General features: G+C 46.9%; 1 protein-coding gene across 6 annotated transcripts in view; it reads right to left on the reverse strand.

Moving 5' to 3' along the window:
- tbc1d1 (TBC1 (tre-2/USP6, BUB2, cdc16) domain family, member 1) overlaps nt 1-21,514 on the reverse strand; it is a 352,836-nt gene that overhangs the window by 20,544 nt on the left and 310,778 nt on the right. For all 6 annotated transcript variants that reach the window (XM_038791424.1, XM_038791423.1, XM_038791429.1 and 3 more), the window contains one exon: nt 2,067-2,311. In XM_038791424.1, coding sequence (XP_038647352.1) covers nt 2,067-2,311 — 245 coding nt within the window. The remainder of the gene's footprint in view (nt 1-2,066; nt 2,312-21,514) is intronic.

A 21,514-nucleotide genomic window follows, 5' to 3' on the forward strand; every position in this document is an offset into this window, starting at 1 on the left:
CTGGTGTGGGGCGAAAGAGAGGTTCTTGAGGTTTGTTTATTATGCACTTTTGGGAATTGTTTGCAATTGAATGTTGGGAGGGGGCGGGTGGGTGGGTAGGGGAGGAGGGCAGAGGGCAGATACTGGAATCTGAAACAAAGAGGAAATGCTTGGAACTCTCAGGAGGTCTGGCTGCATTTATAAGAAGAGAAAAGAGCCCATGTTTCGAGTCCAGATGACCCTTTGACAAAGGGCCATCCGGACTTGAAACGTTAGGACTGCTTTCTTTCCTATTTCATATTGTTGCAGTTGTTTTGTTTCTGTTCCCTCGTGACTGACCGTTTAACTAAGAAGAATAGCTGCTCCCTATCCACCCTGTCCATGCACCTCATAATCTTGTACACCTCGATCAGGTCACCCCTCAGTCGTCTCTGTCCCAATGAAAACAACCCAAACCTATCCAACCTCTCCTCATAATTTAAATGCTCCATCCCAGGCAATATCCTGGTGAATTGCCTCTGCACCACCTCCAATGCAATCACCTCCTTCCTATAATGTAGCGACCAAAACTGCACGCAGTACTCCAGCTGTGGCCTCACCTAAGTTCTATACAACTCCACCATGACCTCCCTGCTTTTATATCTATGCCTTGATTGATAAAGGCACGTGTCCCATATGCCTTTTTCACCTATAACCTGTCCTTCTGCCTTCAGCGACCTGTGGACAAATACGCCAATGTCCCGTTGTTCCTCACAATTTCCCAGTGTGGAGCTCATCGAATACTTCCTTTTCAAATTACTCCTTCCAAAGTGTATCACCTCACACTTTTCAGGATTAAATTCCATCTGCCACTTATCTGCCCACTTGACCATCCCAAGATACGCAACCTCACTGTTAACCACCTGGCATCCGCAAACCTACTGATCCTACCCCCCACATAGTCATCTATGTTGTTTATATAAATGACAAAAAATTGGGCACCCAGCACAGATTCCTGTGCTACGCCACTGGACACTGGCTTCGAGTCACGAAAGCAGCCATCTGTCATAATCCTGTCTCCTCCACTTTTGAATCCACCTCATCAAATTATCATGTATCCTATCTGCATTTGTCTTCTTTCTAAGTCTCTCATGTGGGGCCTTGCCAAAGGCTTTGCTGGAATCTATGAAGACTCAATTCAGAGATGGTGCTCAAATAAAGAGCTGGTAAGCAGATGGATCCCTCGTGGTGAGATTGCAGGGCATAGTCTTTTAATTCTATAACTGGGACAACGTGTGGAGAGGACCAGCACTAGTTAGATCATTTGGGAAAGGCGAGCGGCTAAGGTGTGAGCCAGACTGATAGCAAGCATGTTGGTATCCTGATAAAGACCAATCCTGACACCCAAAGTATATCCACAATCTACAAGGCTCAAGTCATATTCTTCACATGCCTGGATGAGTGCAGTCATAACATTACACATATAGCTCGACACCATTCAGGTCAAAGCAGCTCATTTGATTAGCACCCAATCCACCATCTTTAATATTCACTTCTTCCATCCTTGTGGCACCTTTGACAGAACCTTCCAAAGCCATGACCTCTGCCACCAAAAAGGAGAAGAACAGCAGATGCATGGGGACACCACCACTTGCAAGTTTCCCTTCAAGTCTCACACCATCCTGCCTTAGAAATATAACACTGTCAGTTCACTGTCCCTGGATCAAAGTCCTGGAACGCCCTTCCTAACAACATTGCGAGTGTAGCTACACTACATGGACTGCAGGGGCCCAATAAGAAACTCACCACTACCTCCTCAAGGGCAATTAGGGATGGGCAATAAATGCTGGCCACATAGCATGAAAGAATAAAAAAATACATTCCTTACCAAAGTTACAGTTGTCATTCTCTGTAACTGCTGGGCGTTATATTTCCCAATTGTGAGAATTGGATGATCTGACTAAATGCTAGCGCGTAAAACCAATTTATTGAAATTAAAATCAACAGTCATGCAGTCATCCATAAGAGAGAGCAACTTTCAGTCTGTCATTGGTTAAAATATGAATGCAGACCAGGGTTGAAGAATGAATACAATGTAACAGCCATACCTGGAGAATAATCATGTCTGGTCGATATTGCTTCCTCAAGCCCACATCATACATGAGAAACTTCAGCATATGAAAAGCATCTTCTTCGCTCATATGTAGCAGCAGGATTCCTGCGACAAAGCTAAGACCCTGGCAATAGCCCACCTCCTGATCCAGCAGAGAGTAGGCTTTCAAGAGATTATAGAGAGAGAGTTGGCCAGCACCCAACGGAGTAGTAAAATAGGGGTGTGTTGGAAATGTACGACCTGTAAAACAAGACAGTTTAATATGTAAAGGGAAGGCGGACTTTCCATTAACCTTTCACGGATTCCTTCTGTCAAAAAACAAAACGAATGAAAAAATATTTAACATGACTTCGCGGAAATAAATAACCAATTAAATAGATTGAACAAAAATTGCACTGCTGCTTTTTCTGATATTTTATGCGATGTGGGTATTGCTGGCAAGGCCAGCATTTGTTGCCCATCCCAAAATGCCCTTGAACGATGGCTTGCTGGGGCCATTTCAGAGGGCAGTTAAGAGCAACCGCATTGCTGTGGATCTGGTGTCACATGTAGGCCAGACCAGGTAAGGACAGCAGATTTTCTTCCATAAAGGTTATTTGATGATAGCTTCATGACACTGTTACTGAGATTAGCTTTCAATTCCAGAGTTGTTATTGACTAAATTCAAACTGCACCAGCTGCCATGGTGGGATTTGAACGCATGTCCCCAGAGCATCAGCCTGCACCTTTGGATTACTCCGCTCTCTCCCTAAACTGTATTCAGTGTTATATTAATGGAGTATTTCATAATTTGATTACATTATTTATGCTAAATGTTTAGCATACACAAATTGAACCACAGCAAACAAGGCAGAATGCACAATTTGGTACAAATTCTCACATCTTTACATTCAAAACCTAGGGTTAAACGTCGCAAAACATTAGGAAGGCTTATTTAACAATTATAGCTCTTTCTATGGTTAACGGCATTAAGAAAGGACCATTTCCCCCCTCAAAACACATTAGCAATTGGTGTTCCCACCACTACCCAACAAAAATCCATTACTGTCCTGCTCAAAATAATACCCTGTACTGCCCAACCCCAAACAGATCCAATGTAGCTCTGTTCAAAATAGATCCATTACAACCTAGCCCAGACAATACCCATTCCAGCCCCGCCCAGACAATACCCATTCAAGCGGTGTACAGACAATACCCATTACAGTCCCACCCATATTTTATCCATTACAGCCCCTCCAAAATTATACCCATTACAGCCCCACCTAGACTGTATCCATTTCAGCCACATGCAGAAAATATCCATTACAGCCCTGCTCAGACAATATCCATTACAGCCCTGCCCGGACAGTACCCATTACAGCCCTGCCCAGACAGTACCCATTACAGCCCTGCCCAAATAATATCCATCACAATCCCGCCCAAACAATATCCATTACAGCCCCGCCCAAATAATATTTATTATAGCCCTGTTCAAATAATATCCATTACGCCCTGCCCAAATATCTATTACAGCCCTGCCCAAATAATCTCCATTACAGCCCTGTCCATACAATACCTATTACAGCCCTGCCCAAATAATACCCATTATAGCCCTCACCAAATATCCATTACAGTCCTGCCTAAAAAAATACCCATTATTGCCCTGCTTAAATAACACCCATTACAACCCTGCCAAATATAACCCATTACAGACCTAACCAAATAATACCCATAACAGTTCTGCCTAAATAATACGCATTACAGCCCTGACCAAATACCCCTTATAACCCTGCTGAAAATAGAATCCATTACAACACTATCCAAACTAAGAGGCCTGACTTTCATCTATTTGTTCAGCACAGGCCTTTTCATTGGTCATGTGTTTTCCTGTTGGATTAACTCACTCTTTCTCTTGAGGCCTATGTTTATGTGCCAAGGCCGTTCAGCAAATCAGTGTAACCCGCGTATGCTGACACATGATGTTGAAAGTTCCAATCTGTGCACAGTTTTGGAGCTCCAGTTATTGGTAATCCATGTCTCATTTTGCATTTCAGCAGATATATTGCTGGATTGGTTTTGCATACAACAGTACCACTAGCCAAATGAAACATTTATATTTTGGCCCCCTTAACCCACACAGCAGAATATGAATTAAGTGTCAGCAGCGGCCCCTTATCCTAATGTTGATGAATTGTGAAGCCAATAATTATAATAACCTATGATAATAGAATCAGCCTTTAAACAAACAAAGTTCGGAGAATGCATACAACTTAAAAGCATATTGTGCAAAACAAACTGGTTGGTCAGTTCATTGTTGCTCTCCACCCAAGCTAAAGGCCTCTTAGTTATTTAGCTCATACAGTAAACAAACTTTCATTCTAGATTCACATTTTAGTTCTTTGATGAAGTTGGCAACATAGGGGAATATGGTCAACAAAGATAATTATACAGTATATCCGAAAGATTAAACAAGAAAGCTCCTGGCACTCCACATGAGAGGCAAAGAGCGAGAAGTAGGAACAAGGAATTTCTTTAAATAATTCAAAAAGAGGAAGATAACACCAAAGGTAATTAAACACCCTTTGTTCATTCTCAACATACAAATCATCTATATGGTAGAGGAAAGTAATAGACTCGGTTTTATCATGACCTTCAATAACGAAAAGAAACAAGATTTTCTCACATTCCATCAAGATGTAGTGATTCAGCTATTGCATTACAAGAGGACTGAAGGGTGTGAACAATAAATGTGTACAATCCAAACAATTTACCAAATGTAATTTGTAATTATGAGCAAAGAGTGGGTGGTGTTAGATTAGTGAGAGCAAGAGGCCATTGGAATGAAAGAGAAACAAAGGAGACTAAAGAATATGATCCTTATGAACCCAAGTTAATGGAGAAATTCTAAAAACGAGACATCACCCAAGATACAGTAACAGGAAGGGGCATAGCTTTTGTTGCAAGACTATTGTACTAGATTCACCTTTGCATCACCTGGCATTATCTCAATTAAAAAGAAAGACTCACATTTATATTGGGCTTTTCACAACCTCAACACATCTCAAGTCACTTTAAAGTAAATTAATTACTTTTGAAACGTAATCATTGTTGAAATGTTGGCCTACCTGTGTGACTATGCTCTCTCACAACTGTCTTTACAAGTCTTTTCAATCTGGTTTCTAACCAACCCACATACTTGGTTCTAAATCATCCACTTTCTGCACGACAGTGATAGTAGCTCCTCATTCTTCGGCAACATCTTTGTTACCTTTGTTACTGTTGACCATTAATTTCCTGTCTCTCCTCCATGCTGCATGTTAATGATATTTTTGGATGCGACGTTAAACCAAGGTTCCGTCAGCTCTCTCAGGTGGACATCATTTTGAAGAAGATTAGGAAATTATCTCTGATCTCCTGACAAATATCTCTCCCTCAGCCAACACTATCAAAACAGTTAACCTGGTTATTATCACATTGTGGTTTGTGAGCCAACTGGTAGCAGATTGGCTGCTGTATTTCCTACACTACAACAGTAATTATGGGCGGGATTTACCGGTTGTTCACACCAGCAGGGAAATCAGGTCCCACACCGGAGCACGGGTTTCCAGGCGATGAGGAATGCTGTTACTGGGAAATCCCGTTGACAACAGTGGGGTCCATAAATCCCGCTGACAAGGCCACCTCCGCCACTGATAAACACATGTGTAATACAATACTCTCCACTTAGATGGATGGATAAAGCTCCAGCAACACTCAAGAAGTTCAGCACCATCTGGGGTAAAGCAGTTTGCTTGATTAATACTTTTTTAAGGGACAACAAAAGGAGTCCACACTGTGTTGTAGAGAGAAACAAAACGTATTTATTTAACACGTTAACTATTATGTACAGCTCCAGTCTCTCCATACTGGGTCTTCTCTAGTCAGTGCCTGACTGGACGATGCTATTTATACAAAGGCACATGAACTGTACTTGCCCAAAAGGATTCACCATACTGATTCTTGGAATGAAAGGATTGTCTTATGAGAGATGGTGTCAAATATATTCCCTTGAATTAGGAAGAATCAAAGATGATCTAATTGAACCATGTAAAATTCTTATGGAATTTTACAAGGTACGTGCTATGCCACATAATGACCATCTCCAACAACAGAAAATCCAATCATCTTCCCTTGATATTCAATAGCACTATCATCACTGAATCCTTCAATATCAACATCTTGGGGGGGCGGGGGGGGGGGGGGGGGGGGGGGGGGGGGGGGTGTTACCATTCACCAGACGCTGAATTGGACTAGCCATAAAAATACTCTGGCTACAAGAGCAAGTCAAAGTCTGGGAATTCTGCAGCGAGTAACTCACCACCTGACACCCCAAAGCCTGTTCACCATTGCAAGGCTCAAGTCAGGGGTTTGATGGAATACTTTCCACTTGCCTCGATGAGTGCAGCTCCAACAACACACAAGGTCAACAAGGTCAACACCATCCAGGACAAAGCAGCCGCTTGATTGGCACCTCTTTCACCACCTTAAACATTCACCCTCTCCACCACCAACACACAATGGCAGCAGTGTGGACAAGTTGCACTGCAGCAATTAATGAAGGTTCCTTTGACAACACCTTTGAACCTGCGGCCACTATCACTAAGACGGACAAGGGCAGTCTGTGATGCAAGCTCTCTCCAAGTCTTACAACATCCTGACTTGGAACTTACAAAATAATTTTAAGAAGATTAAGTGGTGGTCTGATCTAAGTTTTCTGGATATAAAGGGAACAGGTAGTGTCGATAGGGAGAAACATTGTGAGTACGGGCAGCAGTGGAAAGCCGAGGACTAGGGGTTACAATCAAAACATTTGAGCCAGATCTTTAAAAGCGAATGTGTTAATGGGTGAGAAAGGTTTATTTCCGGCGGTTATGTCCTCTGCATTGGATACCCAACCTACTTGAGACATTCATGAACCTCCATTTGAGGAGATACAGCAATGGCAAAAATATCCAGCGTGAATTAAGACCTTCAAGGCAATGAAGGAAAAAAGTGGGGAAGTAATGATGATTCAAACTGAAAATGTTGTAGGTTTCACTAAACCTAATTTCTTAACCAGTATACCAACAAACTCATTACAATATAACACATTTATAGTCAAGGTTGCACCCACTCTGTTCAAATACATCTCACCAGCAGCTTTTAATAAAAATTGCATCAAATGGTGGGTACTAACTTGGAAAAGACCCTAAACTCACCACGACTTGCATTCTAAAGATGTCCTTGGAAGTTAAGCAATCTTTGTGCTATTAACAAGTAACATGCATGAATATTTGGGATAGGTAGAGATAGAGTATCAATCAAAATTGTGTGGAGAGATCCAATATTTAAAAGAGCAAATGTTACAAATGAGTCTGAAAAAGAGTGCGAGCATATTCGGAATAAGTTGTTATTTATACTGGTGCGAACTCCACCTTAACCACGAAATATCAAATGCACAAAGTGTCATGAAAACGACTTATATAAAAGGGCTCTTTTAAAGCAGCAACCTCATGAGATAAACCCAGATTTAACAGTTAACATTTTTCTCTCCTCTCCAAAAAACAAGTGTACTTAAAAACATTTACTTGTGGTCAGTCTCTGTGCAAAAGCATCGGTTTACAACTTTGGAAAATCTTTGAGAGAACTTCACTCCAGGAACAATAGGTGCGATTCTCCGATCGTGGGACAGAGTGCCGCGCTGTTGTGAACACCGGCGTGTTTCACTACAGTGCAAAACAGGCCCAGCACGGCGCTGGAGCGGTTCACGTCACTCCAGCCTCACTTCCTGGTGCACACTGGGGGCGGTGCCAACCCGCGCATGCGTGGAGGCTTTGCGGAATGAGCTGGCCCCGTGCAACATGGCGCCGAGGTTCTGGGGCTGGACGCGCAACAAAGTAGGCCGTGACGGGGGGGGGGGGGGGGGGGGGGGGGGAAGGAAGAGATCGGCCCGCCGATTGGTGGGCCCCGATCGCGGGCCAGACCCCATCGGAGCCCCCCCCCCCCCCCCCCCCCCCCCCCCACCACACAGGCTGCCCCCCCCTGTCCCTTCGCGCACAGTTCCCGTCGCCAACGACCAGGTGTGGACGGCGCCGGCGGGACTCTTATTTTTCCGTGCGGTGGCCCGGCTTATCCGGGCTGGGGAATCGGCGGCCCAGCCTCATACAGCGGCCCGCGACTGGCGGTGCGCCAAACGCGCCGGCTCAAATGGCGCCGATTCTCCACACCTCGGAGAATCGCGCACCGGCGTCGGGGCGGTGTGGCGAGGTTGCGGCGATTCTCCGGTCCGGCGCGGGGCAAGAATCGCGCCCAATATTTTATTAATAATAAAGTGCATTTATCAAAGTCCCATATTTTAAACTAGCCCTGTTACCAATCTAGCTGTTGTAAATGTACTTGTCCATGGCAGCACTGGCTCGGGTGATCAGACAGTACTTGTAGAGACCAAATTTCATTAGGCTTGGAACCCGGAGCAGGCAGGATTGCAAAATCCTTGTTCGAGGGGTTGTCTTAGGATCCCAATGCCCGGAAGAAATGGGGAAACCCACACTCACCTCCAGTGAATTTCCATTACATTCCTCTCGGAGAGAAAGTGGAGAGAAAATGGAGAGCTTAAGGGATGGCGCTCGAGACAGTAGAACAAAGGGAAGGATGTCCAAAGGAGGCCAGAATTAATGGATCAAGGAATGCAAAGACAATGCAAGGCTAGAGGAGGTTACACAGAGTGAACAGGACAAAGCATTTCAAGAAGACCTTTCCAAAATATGCTTTGCCGAAGAAAAAGATTCAGTGAAGGTCTGCAATGACGTAACTGATGGGTGGATGATTAAGGTTATGGCAGCTGATTGTTATATCAACAGGGAGAAAGGAAAGGTAAAGATTATACCACTGGGGAAATCAGACGGACAGGTGATCAAGGCGATATTCTGGAGGTGTAAAGCAGCCAACTTGTTGAATTGCCTCCATGAATTGTGGAAAGCTTCTTCCGATCCCCTGATGGCAAATTCTATCTTCTCCAGTTTGATAAATTCCGCCAGGTCGGACATCATCAGCGGCCTCGGTTGGCCCTGCTAATTTCCAGTCGAGCAGGGGTCTCCGGCGGGCGATCAGAGAGGCAAAGGCTGGGGCATCTGCCCCACTCCTTGTGAAGTGTTTGGGTTGTTCCAACACCCTGAAAACTGCCACCAGCAGGCATAGCTCCACACTCATTGCCACAACCATGGACATGGCTTCGAAAAAATCAGTCCAGCACCCAAGAAGTTTGGGGCAGGACAGGTGGCTGTTGTTGGTGGGGCCTCACTGGCACTGTTCACATTTGCCCTCCACCTCCGGAAAGAACCCGCTGATGTGTGTTCTGGGGGGCGAAACACCGGCCGCATTGGGCTCTCACTCAAGCGTAGTGCGACCGGTGAATGCCGGGAGAGCCCTCTTGTGGCTCGCTGGCAGTCTTCACGCCTCGCAGGATCCACCCAAGTCCTGCGAGGCACCCGAATCAGGATCCCGCACACAAAGGGCGGGACAAAACGGTGCGTGCCAAAGCCGGGTTTAAAAGTCTCCGGTGAACTTACCCGATATGTGCAGTTTAGGTGGATTGGTCACCCTAAAATTGCCCTTAGTATCCAAAAGAAATTAGGTGGGGGTTACTGGGTTACGGGATAAGATGGAGGCGTGGGCTTAAGTAGGGTGCTCTTTTCGAGGGTTGGTGCAGACTCAATGGGCTGAATGGCCTCCTTCTGCAGTGTAATTTCTATGGTTCTATGCCGGCATCGCGGGATCCACTGGCCTCCCCAGCGAGGCCACAGCAGAGCGACGTTCAGCAATGGTCCACACAAACATGCATCAAGCGGGACGTCACCCAGGGGATTCCCGGGTCATTGCACAGGTGGTCAGGGATAGTACAGGAGGGCTCCCTGCCCTCCCCTGGAATGTGGGCACCTTGGCACTGCCACCCTGGCAATGCCAAGATGCCCGGATGGCACTGCCAAGCTGGCAGGACACCACCTGGGTTCCAGTGCAAAGGATCAAATGCGCCAGGGTGGCACTGTCAAGGGTCCAGGCCCGAGGGGAACCATGCCCATGAAAATAGGGTGGAGGTGAGGGGTTTGAAGGATGGGGGGTGCATGGCAGGTACGGGGCACTGTAAGTGGGTGTGGAGGGGGAGCCTGAAGAGAGGGAACTTCCAGGGACCCCATAGTGGGGTGTGTAGGGGGTGACATTGCCCATGGGTGTGGGTGAACCCACAAGTTCACTTAGAGATTGGGGCACCCTTTCAAAATGGCCGTCCAATCTTGAAGTTCAGCTCCCCAGTGCTAAATTCATTCAAAGTGTGTGCTAAACCGGTGAGAAACTTCCCAGGGCTCAAAAAAAGTGACTTGTCGTTGAATAGAGGTGGGGAACCAGCTGGCATAGCCGGTGGGAAACTCCCTGAAAAAAATGCCACAAGTTAACTTGGAAATTTTTTGGGGAGTTACGCCCCTGGTCAAGGACGCCCTGTGCACTACCTTTAGCTGCATTACTCAGCATGAGGAGGTGGAAATCATCCTATGCAGTGCTTCGATCCAGAGTCCTCCCTCGATCTCTATGCCTAGCTCTACCTCGCACCTTATCCATGTCTCATCCAGCAGGCCTCTTACCTCTTCTAACATTCGTCCATACATGTCGGCGCAGTTACCGTGCTAGCAGTCTGGCCAGTAGGATGTGTCCGGGTAGCTGGGGGAACTTTGCCGTCTCCTTGTGGAGGAAGTTCCTTAGTTGTAAGTGTCGGAACTTATTCCCTTCGGGTGCTGGAGTTTTTCTGTTAGTTCACCCAGGGTCGCCACTCTACCGTCTACGTACAGGTCCCCTACTGTCAATAGCCCTTCCAGTCTCCACCTTCTGAACAAGACGTCTATTGTTGCCGGGCAAGTGGACATTGCACTCAGACTGAAATGGTGCTTAAGCTGGTTCCAGGTCCTTAGCCTGACCACCACCACCAGATTTCTCACGTGTTTGACTGGGGAAAATGGAGTGGGGCCCTTGCCAGTGCCCGGATGATGTCCCCATATAGGTCTCCTCCATTTGCTCCCATTCTGCCTCCAGCTCTCTCAGCCATTCCCGAATCCTGTCTGCATTTGCCACTCAGTGGTAGAATAGGAGGTTTGGAAGAGGCAAGCCCCGGTATTCCTCCTTCTTTGTAGGATGCTTTTACGGATCCGGGGTTTTTCTCCTGCCCACACAAATGCCAAAATTAATTTATCTACGTTGGTGAAAAAGTCCTTTGGGATGAAGATCGGGCGGGATCTAAATGGGAAGAGGAATCGCGGCAGCACATTTATTGTAATTGTCTGCAATCTTCCCACCAGGGAGAACAGGAGGGAGTTCCACCTCCGCAGGTCTCTCTTTACCTCTTCCACTGGACTCAATAGGTTCCACTTATGGATTTGTGTCCAGTTGCAGGCTATCTGGATCAGAATTTGGTTTGGGCACAATCTATATATTTTAAAAATATTTTAGTCAAGACATTTTCATATAAACAAACAAAAGTAGAGGAACAACCAAGCAACCTTATAAACAACCAGCGCCCACTCCCCCCCGCTCCCCTAATACCACCCCATTCTCACATCCCGCCTTCCCCATTTTAACTCCTCCCCCACTGACTCTCAAACATCTGTACATAAATCAAAAAACAGCTTCCATCTCAGAGTAAACGCATCGACCGGCCCCTCAAGACAAACTTGCCCTTCTCCAACCTCAGGAATTCCACCAGGTCACTCACCCACACCCCCGCTTTCGGCGGCTCCGAGTCCCGCCACCCAAACAAAATCTGGCTCCAGGCTATTAGGGAAGCAATGGCCAAAACATCAGCCTCTCTCACTCCCTGGACCACTGGGTCTTCCGGCACCCTGGATATCACCACCTCTGGACTTATATTGCTTTCTATGAAACCCTCAAATCACCGCATTCACCCCCTCTGGCTCCATCACCACGTTAACCGTATCATCCCTACCTCTGCCAACCTCCCGTGCTGCCTCTTGCTTTCTGAACTGACAGGCCAACATCTTGCTTGCCTTCTCCCCTTACTCATATACTGGCCCTCCGTAACTGCCCCACCGCCTTCACTGTAGATACAAGCCCCCTCCCTGGGCCAGGCAATGCACAGATCCATCCAGTGTGGTGCATGATCACAATTGGCAAATACTCCGATTCGACCACTCCGGCCAGCAATGTCTTGTCCAGCACAAAAAAAATCAATCCAGAAGTACACCGAGTGTACATGGGAGAAGTATGACAACTCTTTCACCCTCCCAAACCTCCACGGGTTTGAAGGCTGGTGTTGGGGGGGGGGGGGGGGGGGCATGGCAGATATGAGGTACTGTAAGTGGATGTGGGGGAGGGGGAAGGCTGAAGAGAGGAGACCTCCAGGGACGACATAGTGGGGTGTCCTCACTTGGGGTGTGTGCGGTAGTGTCCATGTGTGCGTGGGGTGACATTGCTCCACAAACCCCCTCAGCTCCTTTGCCACTGTCGACACCCTCGATGGCTTGGGACTCGACCGGTCCGAGCTCGGTTCTATAACCGCATTAAAATCCCCTACCCATCCCATAATCAACCGATGCGAGTCCAAGTCCAAGTCAGGAATCTTCCCTAATACCCACCTTATAAATCTACATCATCCCAATTTGGGGCATAGACATTTATCCTCTCTATGTCTGTGTGGGTCTCACCCACCTCCATAACCCAAAGATGTGCATGGTAGATGGATTGGCCACGCTAAATTACCCCTTGATTGGAAACAAGAAGAATTGGGCACTTGAAATTTATAAATAAAACTCGGGGCGGGATTCTCCCATCCAGCGGCAGAGTGTCCACACCGTTGTAAAGGTCGTTGCGTTTTACGACGGCGTGAACGGGCCTCTGCCAGGGGTAATTCTGGGCCCACACAGGCCGCCACCTGACCCTTGCAAGCAGAGATCCCGCCGGCTGCGAGCAGGTGTGGACGGCGCGGCGGGACTCAGCATTTTAACTGTAGCCGCTCGGCACACCCTGGCTGGGCCGAGAATCGGCGGACCAACCGCGCTGAGTGGCCCGCGATCGGCGCCGCGCCAACACGGTGGCGTCAATGGCGCCGATTCTCCGCAGCGTGCCGGTGTCGGTGTGGTCCGGTCACGGAGATTCTCCGGCCCGGCCCCGGGCTGAGAGAATCCCGCCCTCGATGTTTACCAGCACTCCCTCCAACTTTTCATTAACCATCACATATCTCTCTCCCCATCCCCCTCTCCCCAGTTTGGCCACAATGCTTCCCAGCTCGAATGCTTATTAACCAACACCGCCCCCCCTCGTCTTCATATCCAGCTCTGAATGAAACACTTGCCCCACCCATCCCTTCCACAGTCTCGTCTGGTCCCCTATCTTCAGGTGCGTCCCCTGTAAAAAGGCCAAGTCCACCTGCAGACTTCTTAGCTGCGCGAACACAACTGACTGTTTGACCAGCCCATTCAACCACCTCGAGTTCTATGTGGCCAGCCTGATTGGGGGGCTCCCTACCCCCTTTCCCTGCCAATCAGCCATACCCCTTTTTGAGCCAGCTCCCGGCCCACGTCATGCGACCCTCCATGTCCGCCCTCAGATGTCCACCGCCATCAATCTGCTAACAACTAAGCCACACAGTGGGCGGCACGATGGCTCAGTGGTTGGCACTGCTGCCTCACGGCGCCGATGATCCGGGTTCGATCCAGGCCCTGGATCATGGTCCGTGTGGAGTTTGCACATTCTGCATGGGTCTAACCCCCTAAACCCAAAGAAGTGCAGGATAGGTGGATTGGCCACACTAAAATGCCACTTAATTGGAAAGAAAAACAGAATTGGGCACTTTAAATTTTAAAATGAATAAAAACAATAACTGCGCCACAACAACCACACCCTTGTCAGCAATCCTCCCACAACCAAAAAAACGCCCCCCCCCCCCCCCCCCCCCCGTATGCCTGCCTCCTGGCAACCCCTTACCTCACTCCTGTTAACTAGTCCGCCCAACTACCATGGTGGCCCCTGCTCAAGGCCTCCAACCTCCCCCAGTTCCCCTACCCCCGCAAAATCCATCCGACATTACATCCCTGAAGAGTAACAAAAGGCAAACTCACCATTGTTGTCCCTCCGTATAAAAACCATCAAAAACTTAAAAAACACGGAAAACTCCTCCAAAGTTCAATGTCCTCTAGCTCCTCCATGTCCATTGTTCCTCACAAACTCCATTTCCTCCTCTGGCATGCCAATGTAATACTCTCACTTCTGGAAAGTCACCCATAGGTGGGCTGAGTACAATACTCCAAACTTCACCCCTCTTTTAAAGAGGGCAGCCTTTATCTGATTAAACCAAGCCCTCTTCTTCGCCAGCTCTGCACCCAGTCCTGGTACACCTGCAGCTCGTTTCCTTTCCAGGTACATTTCCGGAGTCTGCCTCACCCATCGAAGGATCTTCTCCTTGTCCAGAATGCAGTGTAACCGCACCACCATCGTACTTAGCGGCTCGCCCGCCTGCGGCCTCATCAGCACCCTGTACACCCGGCTAACCTCCCGGGTCCAGTCAAAGGCCCCCTCAATTTCTCCAGCATCTTTGCCACGCACATCCCGGCCTCCGCACCTTCGATGCCTTCAGGCATCCTGACAATCCTGAGGTTTTGCCTTCTGGAACGATTCTCCAAATCCTCCACCTTCTCCTTCAGCCTCTTCGAGCTCTCCCGTATCACTCCCACCTCAGCCACCAACGAGGCCAACTGTTCCTCGTGCTCCCCCACCGCCTGTTCTACTTTTGGGATCACCAGGCCCTGGAATTCCAGCCTCAGCTCCACTCGCTCGATCCCAGATCTTAGTGGTTCCACCACCTTGGCTAGGTCTTCCAGAGCCTCTTTCCTCTCTTGCCGAAACATATTATTGAGGAACTCTTATCAACTGCTCTGTCGACCACTGGCCAAGCAGCGCAGCACCCCTCGCACTCCTCTATCTTTTCCTGTGGCTCACCACAAAACTCTCCTGCTCCAGCAGTTCCTTCCTTCTTGCACCACTCCTAGTCTGTGGATCTATCCACCAGACGCACTCTGGAGTAACACCTTCCCCAGGCACTCCTGTACCTCTTGCTCTCAAATACTTCACTCTTCGGGTGGGCAAAAGACCGAAAAATACCACCTTGCGCGGGAGCCACCAAATGTGCAACCACTCACTCCATGGTCGCCACTGGAAGTCCTGGATACAATCTATATATGACTGTATTTAAACCAAATTTGCTGATGACACAATGAAAAATAGGCAAGCAAGTTGTGAAGACACAATGAGTCAGAAAAGAGGTTTACGTTAAGTGCCAGGGCAAAGGAATTGGCAGGTGGACTATAACGTGGATAAATGTTCACTTCGGCAGAAAAGAAAAGCAGAATATTATTTAAATAGAGGAAGACTGCAAAATGTTGTGATACAGAGGGATCTGCGTGCCGTTGTACAGGAGTCAGAAGGTTAGTGCACAAGTACAGCAGGTGATTAGGAAGGCAAATAGGATGTTGGCTTGCATTGCATGGTGGGGTGGAGTATAAAAGTAGGGAAGTCTTGCCACAACTGTAAGCGAGACCACACCTGGAGAATGGTGTGCAGTTTGGTCTTCAAAGGAGTGCAAACTCCACACGGACCATGATCCAGGGCCTGGATCGAACCCGGATCATCGGCGCCGTGAGGCAGCAGTGCCAACCACTGAGCCATCGTGCCGCCCACTGTGTGGCTTAGTTGTTAGCAGATTGATGGCGGTGGACATCTGAGGGCGGACATGGAGGGTCGCATGACGTGGGCCGGGAGCTGGCTCAAAAAGGGGTATGGCTGATTGGCAGGGAAAGGGGGTAGGGAGCCCCCCAATCAGGCTGGCCACATAGAACTCGAGGTGGTTGAATGGGCTGGTCAAACAGTCAGTTGTGTTCGCGCAGCTAAGAAGTCTGCAGGTGGACTTGGCCTTTTTACAGGGGACGCACCTGAAGATAGGGGACCAGACGAGACTGTGGAAGGGATGGGTGGGGCAAGTGTTTCATTCAGAGCTGGATATGAAGACGAGGGGGGGCGGTGTTGGTTAATATACTTGCATAGGCGGCAGTTCAGAGAAGATCATTAGACTGCTTCATGGGATGGAGGGGTTGCGTTATGAGGAAAGTTTTAGCAGGTTGAGCCTCTACTCATTGCAATTCAGAAGAATGAGTGGTGATCTTATTGAAACATGTTTAAATTTCTGAGGGGGCATGATAGAGTAAATGCTGAGTGGATGTTTCCCCTCGTGAGGGAATCTAGAATTAGGGGCACAGTTTCAGAATAATGAGTCATGACTTGGGACAGAAACCGGGAAGACTTTCTCCTATCAAAGGATTGGGAAGGTTCAGAATTCTCTGCTCTTGAGAGAAGTGGAGGCTGGATCACTCAGCATTTAAATAGATTCTTGAACTTCAAGGGAGCCAAAGGTTATGGAGAACACACAGGTTAGAACAGATCAAATCGGCATGGGTTTATTGAATGACAGAGCAGGCTCAAGGGGGCGAATGGTGGTCCACTCCTGCTCCTATTTCTTACATTGTTCTAATACCTGGAATTTGTGTCAGAGAATAGTGGAACCTTGGAGAAACAGCATAAAAGATTAAAACTGGCTGTTGACACTTTTTTCAGGGATTCTGAAAATCTCCCAAAAATACAGCGACAGCGCCGCTCATGTAAATTCCGAGCTAGGATATTTTTGGACAGTTGGGCAGAGGGTCGGTGGTGACAATGTGTATGAAGACTATAAAGTATAGTCTCTACAAAGGATAGGACTGCTCAACTTAAACTACTCGGAGCAAATCACGTAGATAGTCAATATATAGGTCAACTAATAAGATTTTGACATGGAAAATTAAATTGCCCACTAAGATATCCAATTCTTTGCACGTAGTAGGAGGTAGAGTTGTTATGGTGCATAAAACCACAGGCTCCAGTCTAAAAGCAGCCTGTGGTCAATGCTACACCCTCGATTGCCTAACAACTAGAATGATAAACAAATACATGTTAGGGACGATCCATAACACCAAACTGTAACAGCGTACAGAAGCTGTTGCTTTCCTCTGTGAGAAGTAGGTGCTGCAATGGATAAATTTTATTTTAACAAACGTTGATAACGAAGAACCCGACTCCCCTCACACCCCTGCTTGATTAGTTTAAGTGCACATTAAAACAACAGTGATGGAAATCCCCTGGCTACAGTTTCCACCGCTTACACTTTCTACTATTAGCCTTGCCCAAACCACAGGACCCTCCATCAAATATAATCTTAGCGTCTTTACCTATTGCTCCAGCACTTACTCTTTGAGCACCTCAGGATTTTCCATTTCTAGGACCTTCCTTACAGTTCTCACTGTTTACGGCCTCCTGGTGTAAGGCCATTATCTTCCATACCGAAATGCCACTTACCCCACTGCCCCCAGCTCCCTTCCTCTTGGTCACTAAGCCAAATATCCCTCAAGCAATCCGCATCCTAGATCTGAATTGTGGGTTTTTTTGGTTTCGCTCTTGTCTACCCCCTTTCACCAGCTCCTTCATAACACGTACCTCCAGCTTGCTGAAGCCAATTCTGGCCATTTAACTTCCCTTTCTGGCCCATATGATATGCTAAATAGTTTCCTCCCCTCAGAGACTGACCTCTTCTCCTTCAAAACATTAGCATGCCTTTCTGAAAATTCGAATCTACTCTGGCTGTTCATCAGTCTCCAAATTTCCTTTCCTCACCATAGTTCTTGAATATTGTCTCCTAGATCCATGCAACTTGAATCCTTACCATTGATAAGATCATAAGAAATAGCAGTAGTGTGCCATTTGTCCTGTCAGTCCTGCTTCACCGTTCAATAAGATCATGGCGCATCGTATTGTGGTCTTAACTACTTTGTTCCCTGCCTCCCATAACCTTTAACTCGCTGGTTGATCAGTAATCTGTGTAACTAAGCCTTGAATATGTTCAATGACCGAGCCTTCTGTGGACAAGAATTCCAAAGAATTCCCTCTGAGAGAAGACATCCTCAAAATTTCCATCTTAAATGGGGAGACCCTTTAATTTTAAATTGTGCCCCCAGTTCTAGATTCCCTCATGAGGGGAAACATTCTCCCACCATCCATCCTGTCAAGCAGCCTCAGAATGTTCTATGTTTCAATAAGATTTCCTCTCAATCTTCTAAACTCCATTGAGTATAGGGCTAACATGCTCAATGTTTCCTCATAAGACAACCACTTCATCCCAGGAATCGGCCTAGTCTGCCTTCTATGAATTACCTCCAATCAAGCATAGACCTCCATAAGTACGACGGCCAAAGCTTTACACAGTGCTCTTTGTATGGTGTCTCCAATGCCCTGTGCTCACCCACTGTCATTCTCCATCTCCTTATAATAAAGGTCAATATTCCATTTTTTGTCCTAATAACTTGGATTGGCATATTAATTTTTTGTGACTCATGTAGAAGTTCAAAACGTCCAGGACCTAGCAGCCCGCTTGATTGGCACCCCATCCACCAACTTCAACGTCCACTCCCTCTACCACCAATGCACAGTCGCAGCTGAGTGTGCCATCTACAAGATGCATTACAGCAACCCACCAAGTTTCCTTTGACAGACCTTCCAAACTAGCACCCTCTGCCATCTAGAAGGACAAGGGCAGCAGATACATGGGGTCGCCACCACCTGGAAATTCCCCTCCAAGTCACTCATCACCCTGACTTAGAAATATATCATCGTTCCTCCACTGTCGCTGGGTCATAATTCTGGAACTCCCTCTAACAGCACTGTGATGTACCTACATCACATAGACTGCAGTGACTCAAGGTGGCTCACCAGCACTTTTTCAAGGGCAATTAGGGATGAGAAATAAATGCTGACCTAACCAGCGATGGCCACATCCCGTGAAGGAAAATACACCCAGATCTCTCTGTACTTCAGCAATCTCTTTATATTTAAATAATATTCTGCTTTGCTATTCTTACTGCCAAAGTGGAAAACCTCACACTTTGCCACATTATATTCTGCCTTATTTTGCCCACTCATTTAACTTATCTGCATCCCTTTGCAGATGTGTTGTAACCTCCTTGCTCTTGATCTCCTGACTATCTTTCGCTCATTAGCAAATTTAACTACAATACAGTCTGCCCATTTATCGAAGTTAATAACTTGGCTCATAAATAGTTGAGGCTCCAGCACAGTTGCCAACCTGAAAATGACACATTTACCCCGACTCCCTGTTTCCTGTTAGTTGGCCAATCTTCTATCCATGTTAATATATCACCCCCAACAGCATAAGCTTTAATCTTGTGCAGTACATAGACTTTACAGTGCAGAAGTAGGCCATTCGGCCCATCGAGTCTGCACCGGCCCTTGGTGCCCACACCTCCACCCCTATTCCCGTAACCCAATAACCCCACCCTGCCTTTTTGGGCACTAAGGGCAATTTATCATCGGCAATCCATCTAACCTGCACATCTTTAGACTGTGGGAGGAAACCGCAGCACCCGGAGGAAATCCATGCAGACACGGGGAGAATGCGCAGACAGACAGTGACCCAAGCCGGGAATCGAACCTTGGACCCTGGAGCTGTGAAGCAACTGTGATAACCACTGTGCTACCGTGCTGCCCATTATCAAATGTCTTTTGGAAATCCAAATCCGCTAAATCTGCAGGCTCCTCTTCATCCATCCTGTTTGTTATATCCTCAAAGAACTCCAATAAATTTGTCAAACATGTATCCCTTTCACAAAATAATTTAGACTCTTCTTGATTATATTACAATTTTCTAAACATCATGCTGCTACCTCCTTAATAATGGATTCAAACATTTTCCATAACAGATGTTAATTGGTTTATAATTTCCTGCTTTTTATCTCCTTTCTAGAAGAGTGGCATTACATACATGGTTTTCCAATCTGCTGGGACCTTTCCAGAATCTAAAACTAATACACCTACAATCTCTGCAGCTACTTAGTTTAAGATTGTAGGATGCAGGCCATTAGGTCCAGAGGACTTGTATGTCTTTACTCCATTGTTTTCCTCGAATGATTATCATTGTCTTATTTTCCACACTCCTATTTACCTCTTGATTTTGTACTATTCTTGGGATCATAGAATTTACAGTGCAGAAGGAGGCCATTCAGCCCATTGTGTCTGCACCAGCCCTTGGAAGAGCACCCCACTTAAACCCACACCTCCACCCTATCCCTGTAAATGGCACTAAGGGCAATTTATCTTGGCCAATCCACCTAACCTGCACATCTTTGGACTGTGGAGGAAACCGGAGAACCCGGACGAAACCCGCGCAGACACGGGGAGAACGTGCAGACTCCGCATAGACAGTGACCTAAGCCGTGAATCGAACCTGGGACGCTGGAGCTGTGAAGCAACTGTGCTAACCACTAAGCTGCCGGATTGCTTTCTGTGTCTTTTCCTGTGAAGACTACTAAGAAAAATACTTGTTCAAAGTCACTGTCATTTCTTCGTTTCCCAATATTAATTCCCCAGCTTAATTCTCTGAGGGGCCATTGCTTACTGTAGCTCCTCTCTTAATTTTTAATTCATCTGTAGAAGCTTTTACTGTCTGTTTTTACATTTCTTTTTAGTTTTCCCTCAGATTCCAGTTTCTCCCTCTTGAAATGAAATGAAATGAAAATCGCTTATTGTCACAAGCAGACTTCAAATGAAGTTACTGTGAAAAGCCCCTAGTCGCCACATTCCGGCTCCTGTCCGGGGAGGCTCTTACGGGAATCGAACCATGCTGCTGCTTTCAAAGCCAGCGATTTAGCCCTGTGCTAAACAGCCCCAATTAATCTTTTAGTCATCCTTTGTTGGTTTCCAATATGTTCCAATCTTCTGGCCTACCAGTAATCTGTGCAGCATTGTACAATATTTATTTCAATTTGATGCCGTCCTTAGCTCCTTATTAGGCCATCGATGATGCACGCTTCTCATGGTGTCTTTCTTTCTCAATAAAATATGGGTGTGATCTACTGGCCACGTCACACCCGACCGGGAGCGTGGGTTGTCTAATATAAAGAAAACTGCATATTTCAACAACTTTGGCAAGGAATCTAGAAAATAAAGATTTATGCTAGGTGTAACACTGCACCTTTGACTTATTAGTTAGTTGCATCATGCCATATACCAAATTGTGATTCAACTGATATTATCTACGGAAACAGCACACACTGCAATGCAAGCTTTGCACTGTCCAGCAATAAGTTATCACAATTCCCTTTGAAACAGCCACCTGAATCTCAGCCAAGTTTGCTGGGGTTTGGCTCAAGTTACAGGTCAGGGAACTCGAGCTGTACCCTCCTCCCTTTCCTTGCCCACAATATGACCTTGTTTCCATGGCAGCGTGCTGTGCAGGGACAGGCACAAATCAGCATACTATCATATATGGCTCCACATCGGAGCACTGGGGAACAA

The sequence above is a fragment of the Scyliorhinus canicula genome, chromosome 3 (genome assembly GCF_902713615.1).
Source record: "Scyliorhinus canicula chromosome 3, sScyCan1.1, whole genome shotgun sequence".
Taxonomy (NCBI): Eukaryota; Metazoa; Chordata; class Chondrichthyes; order Carcharhiniformes; family Scyliorhinidae; genus Scyliorhinus; species Scyliorhinus canicula.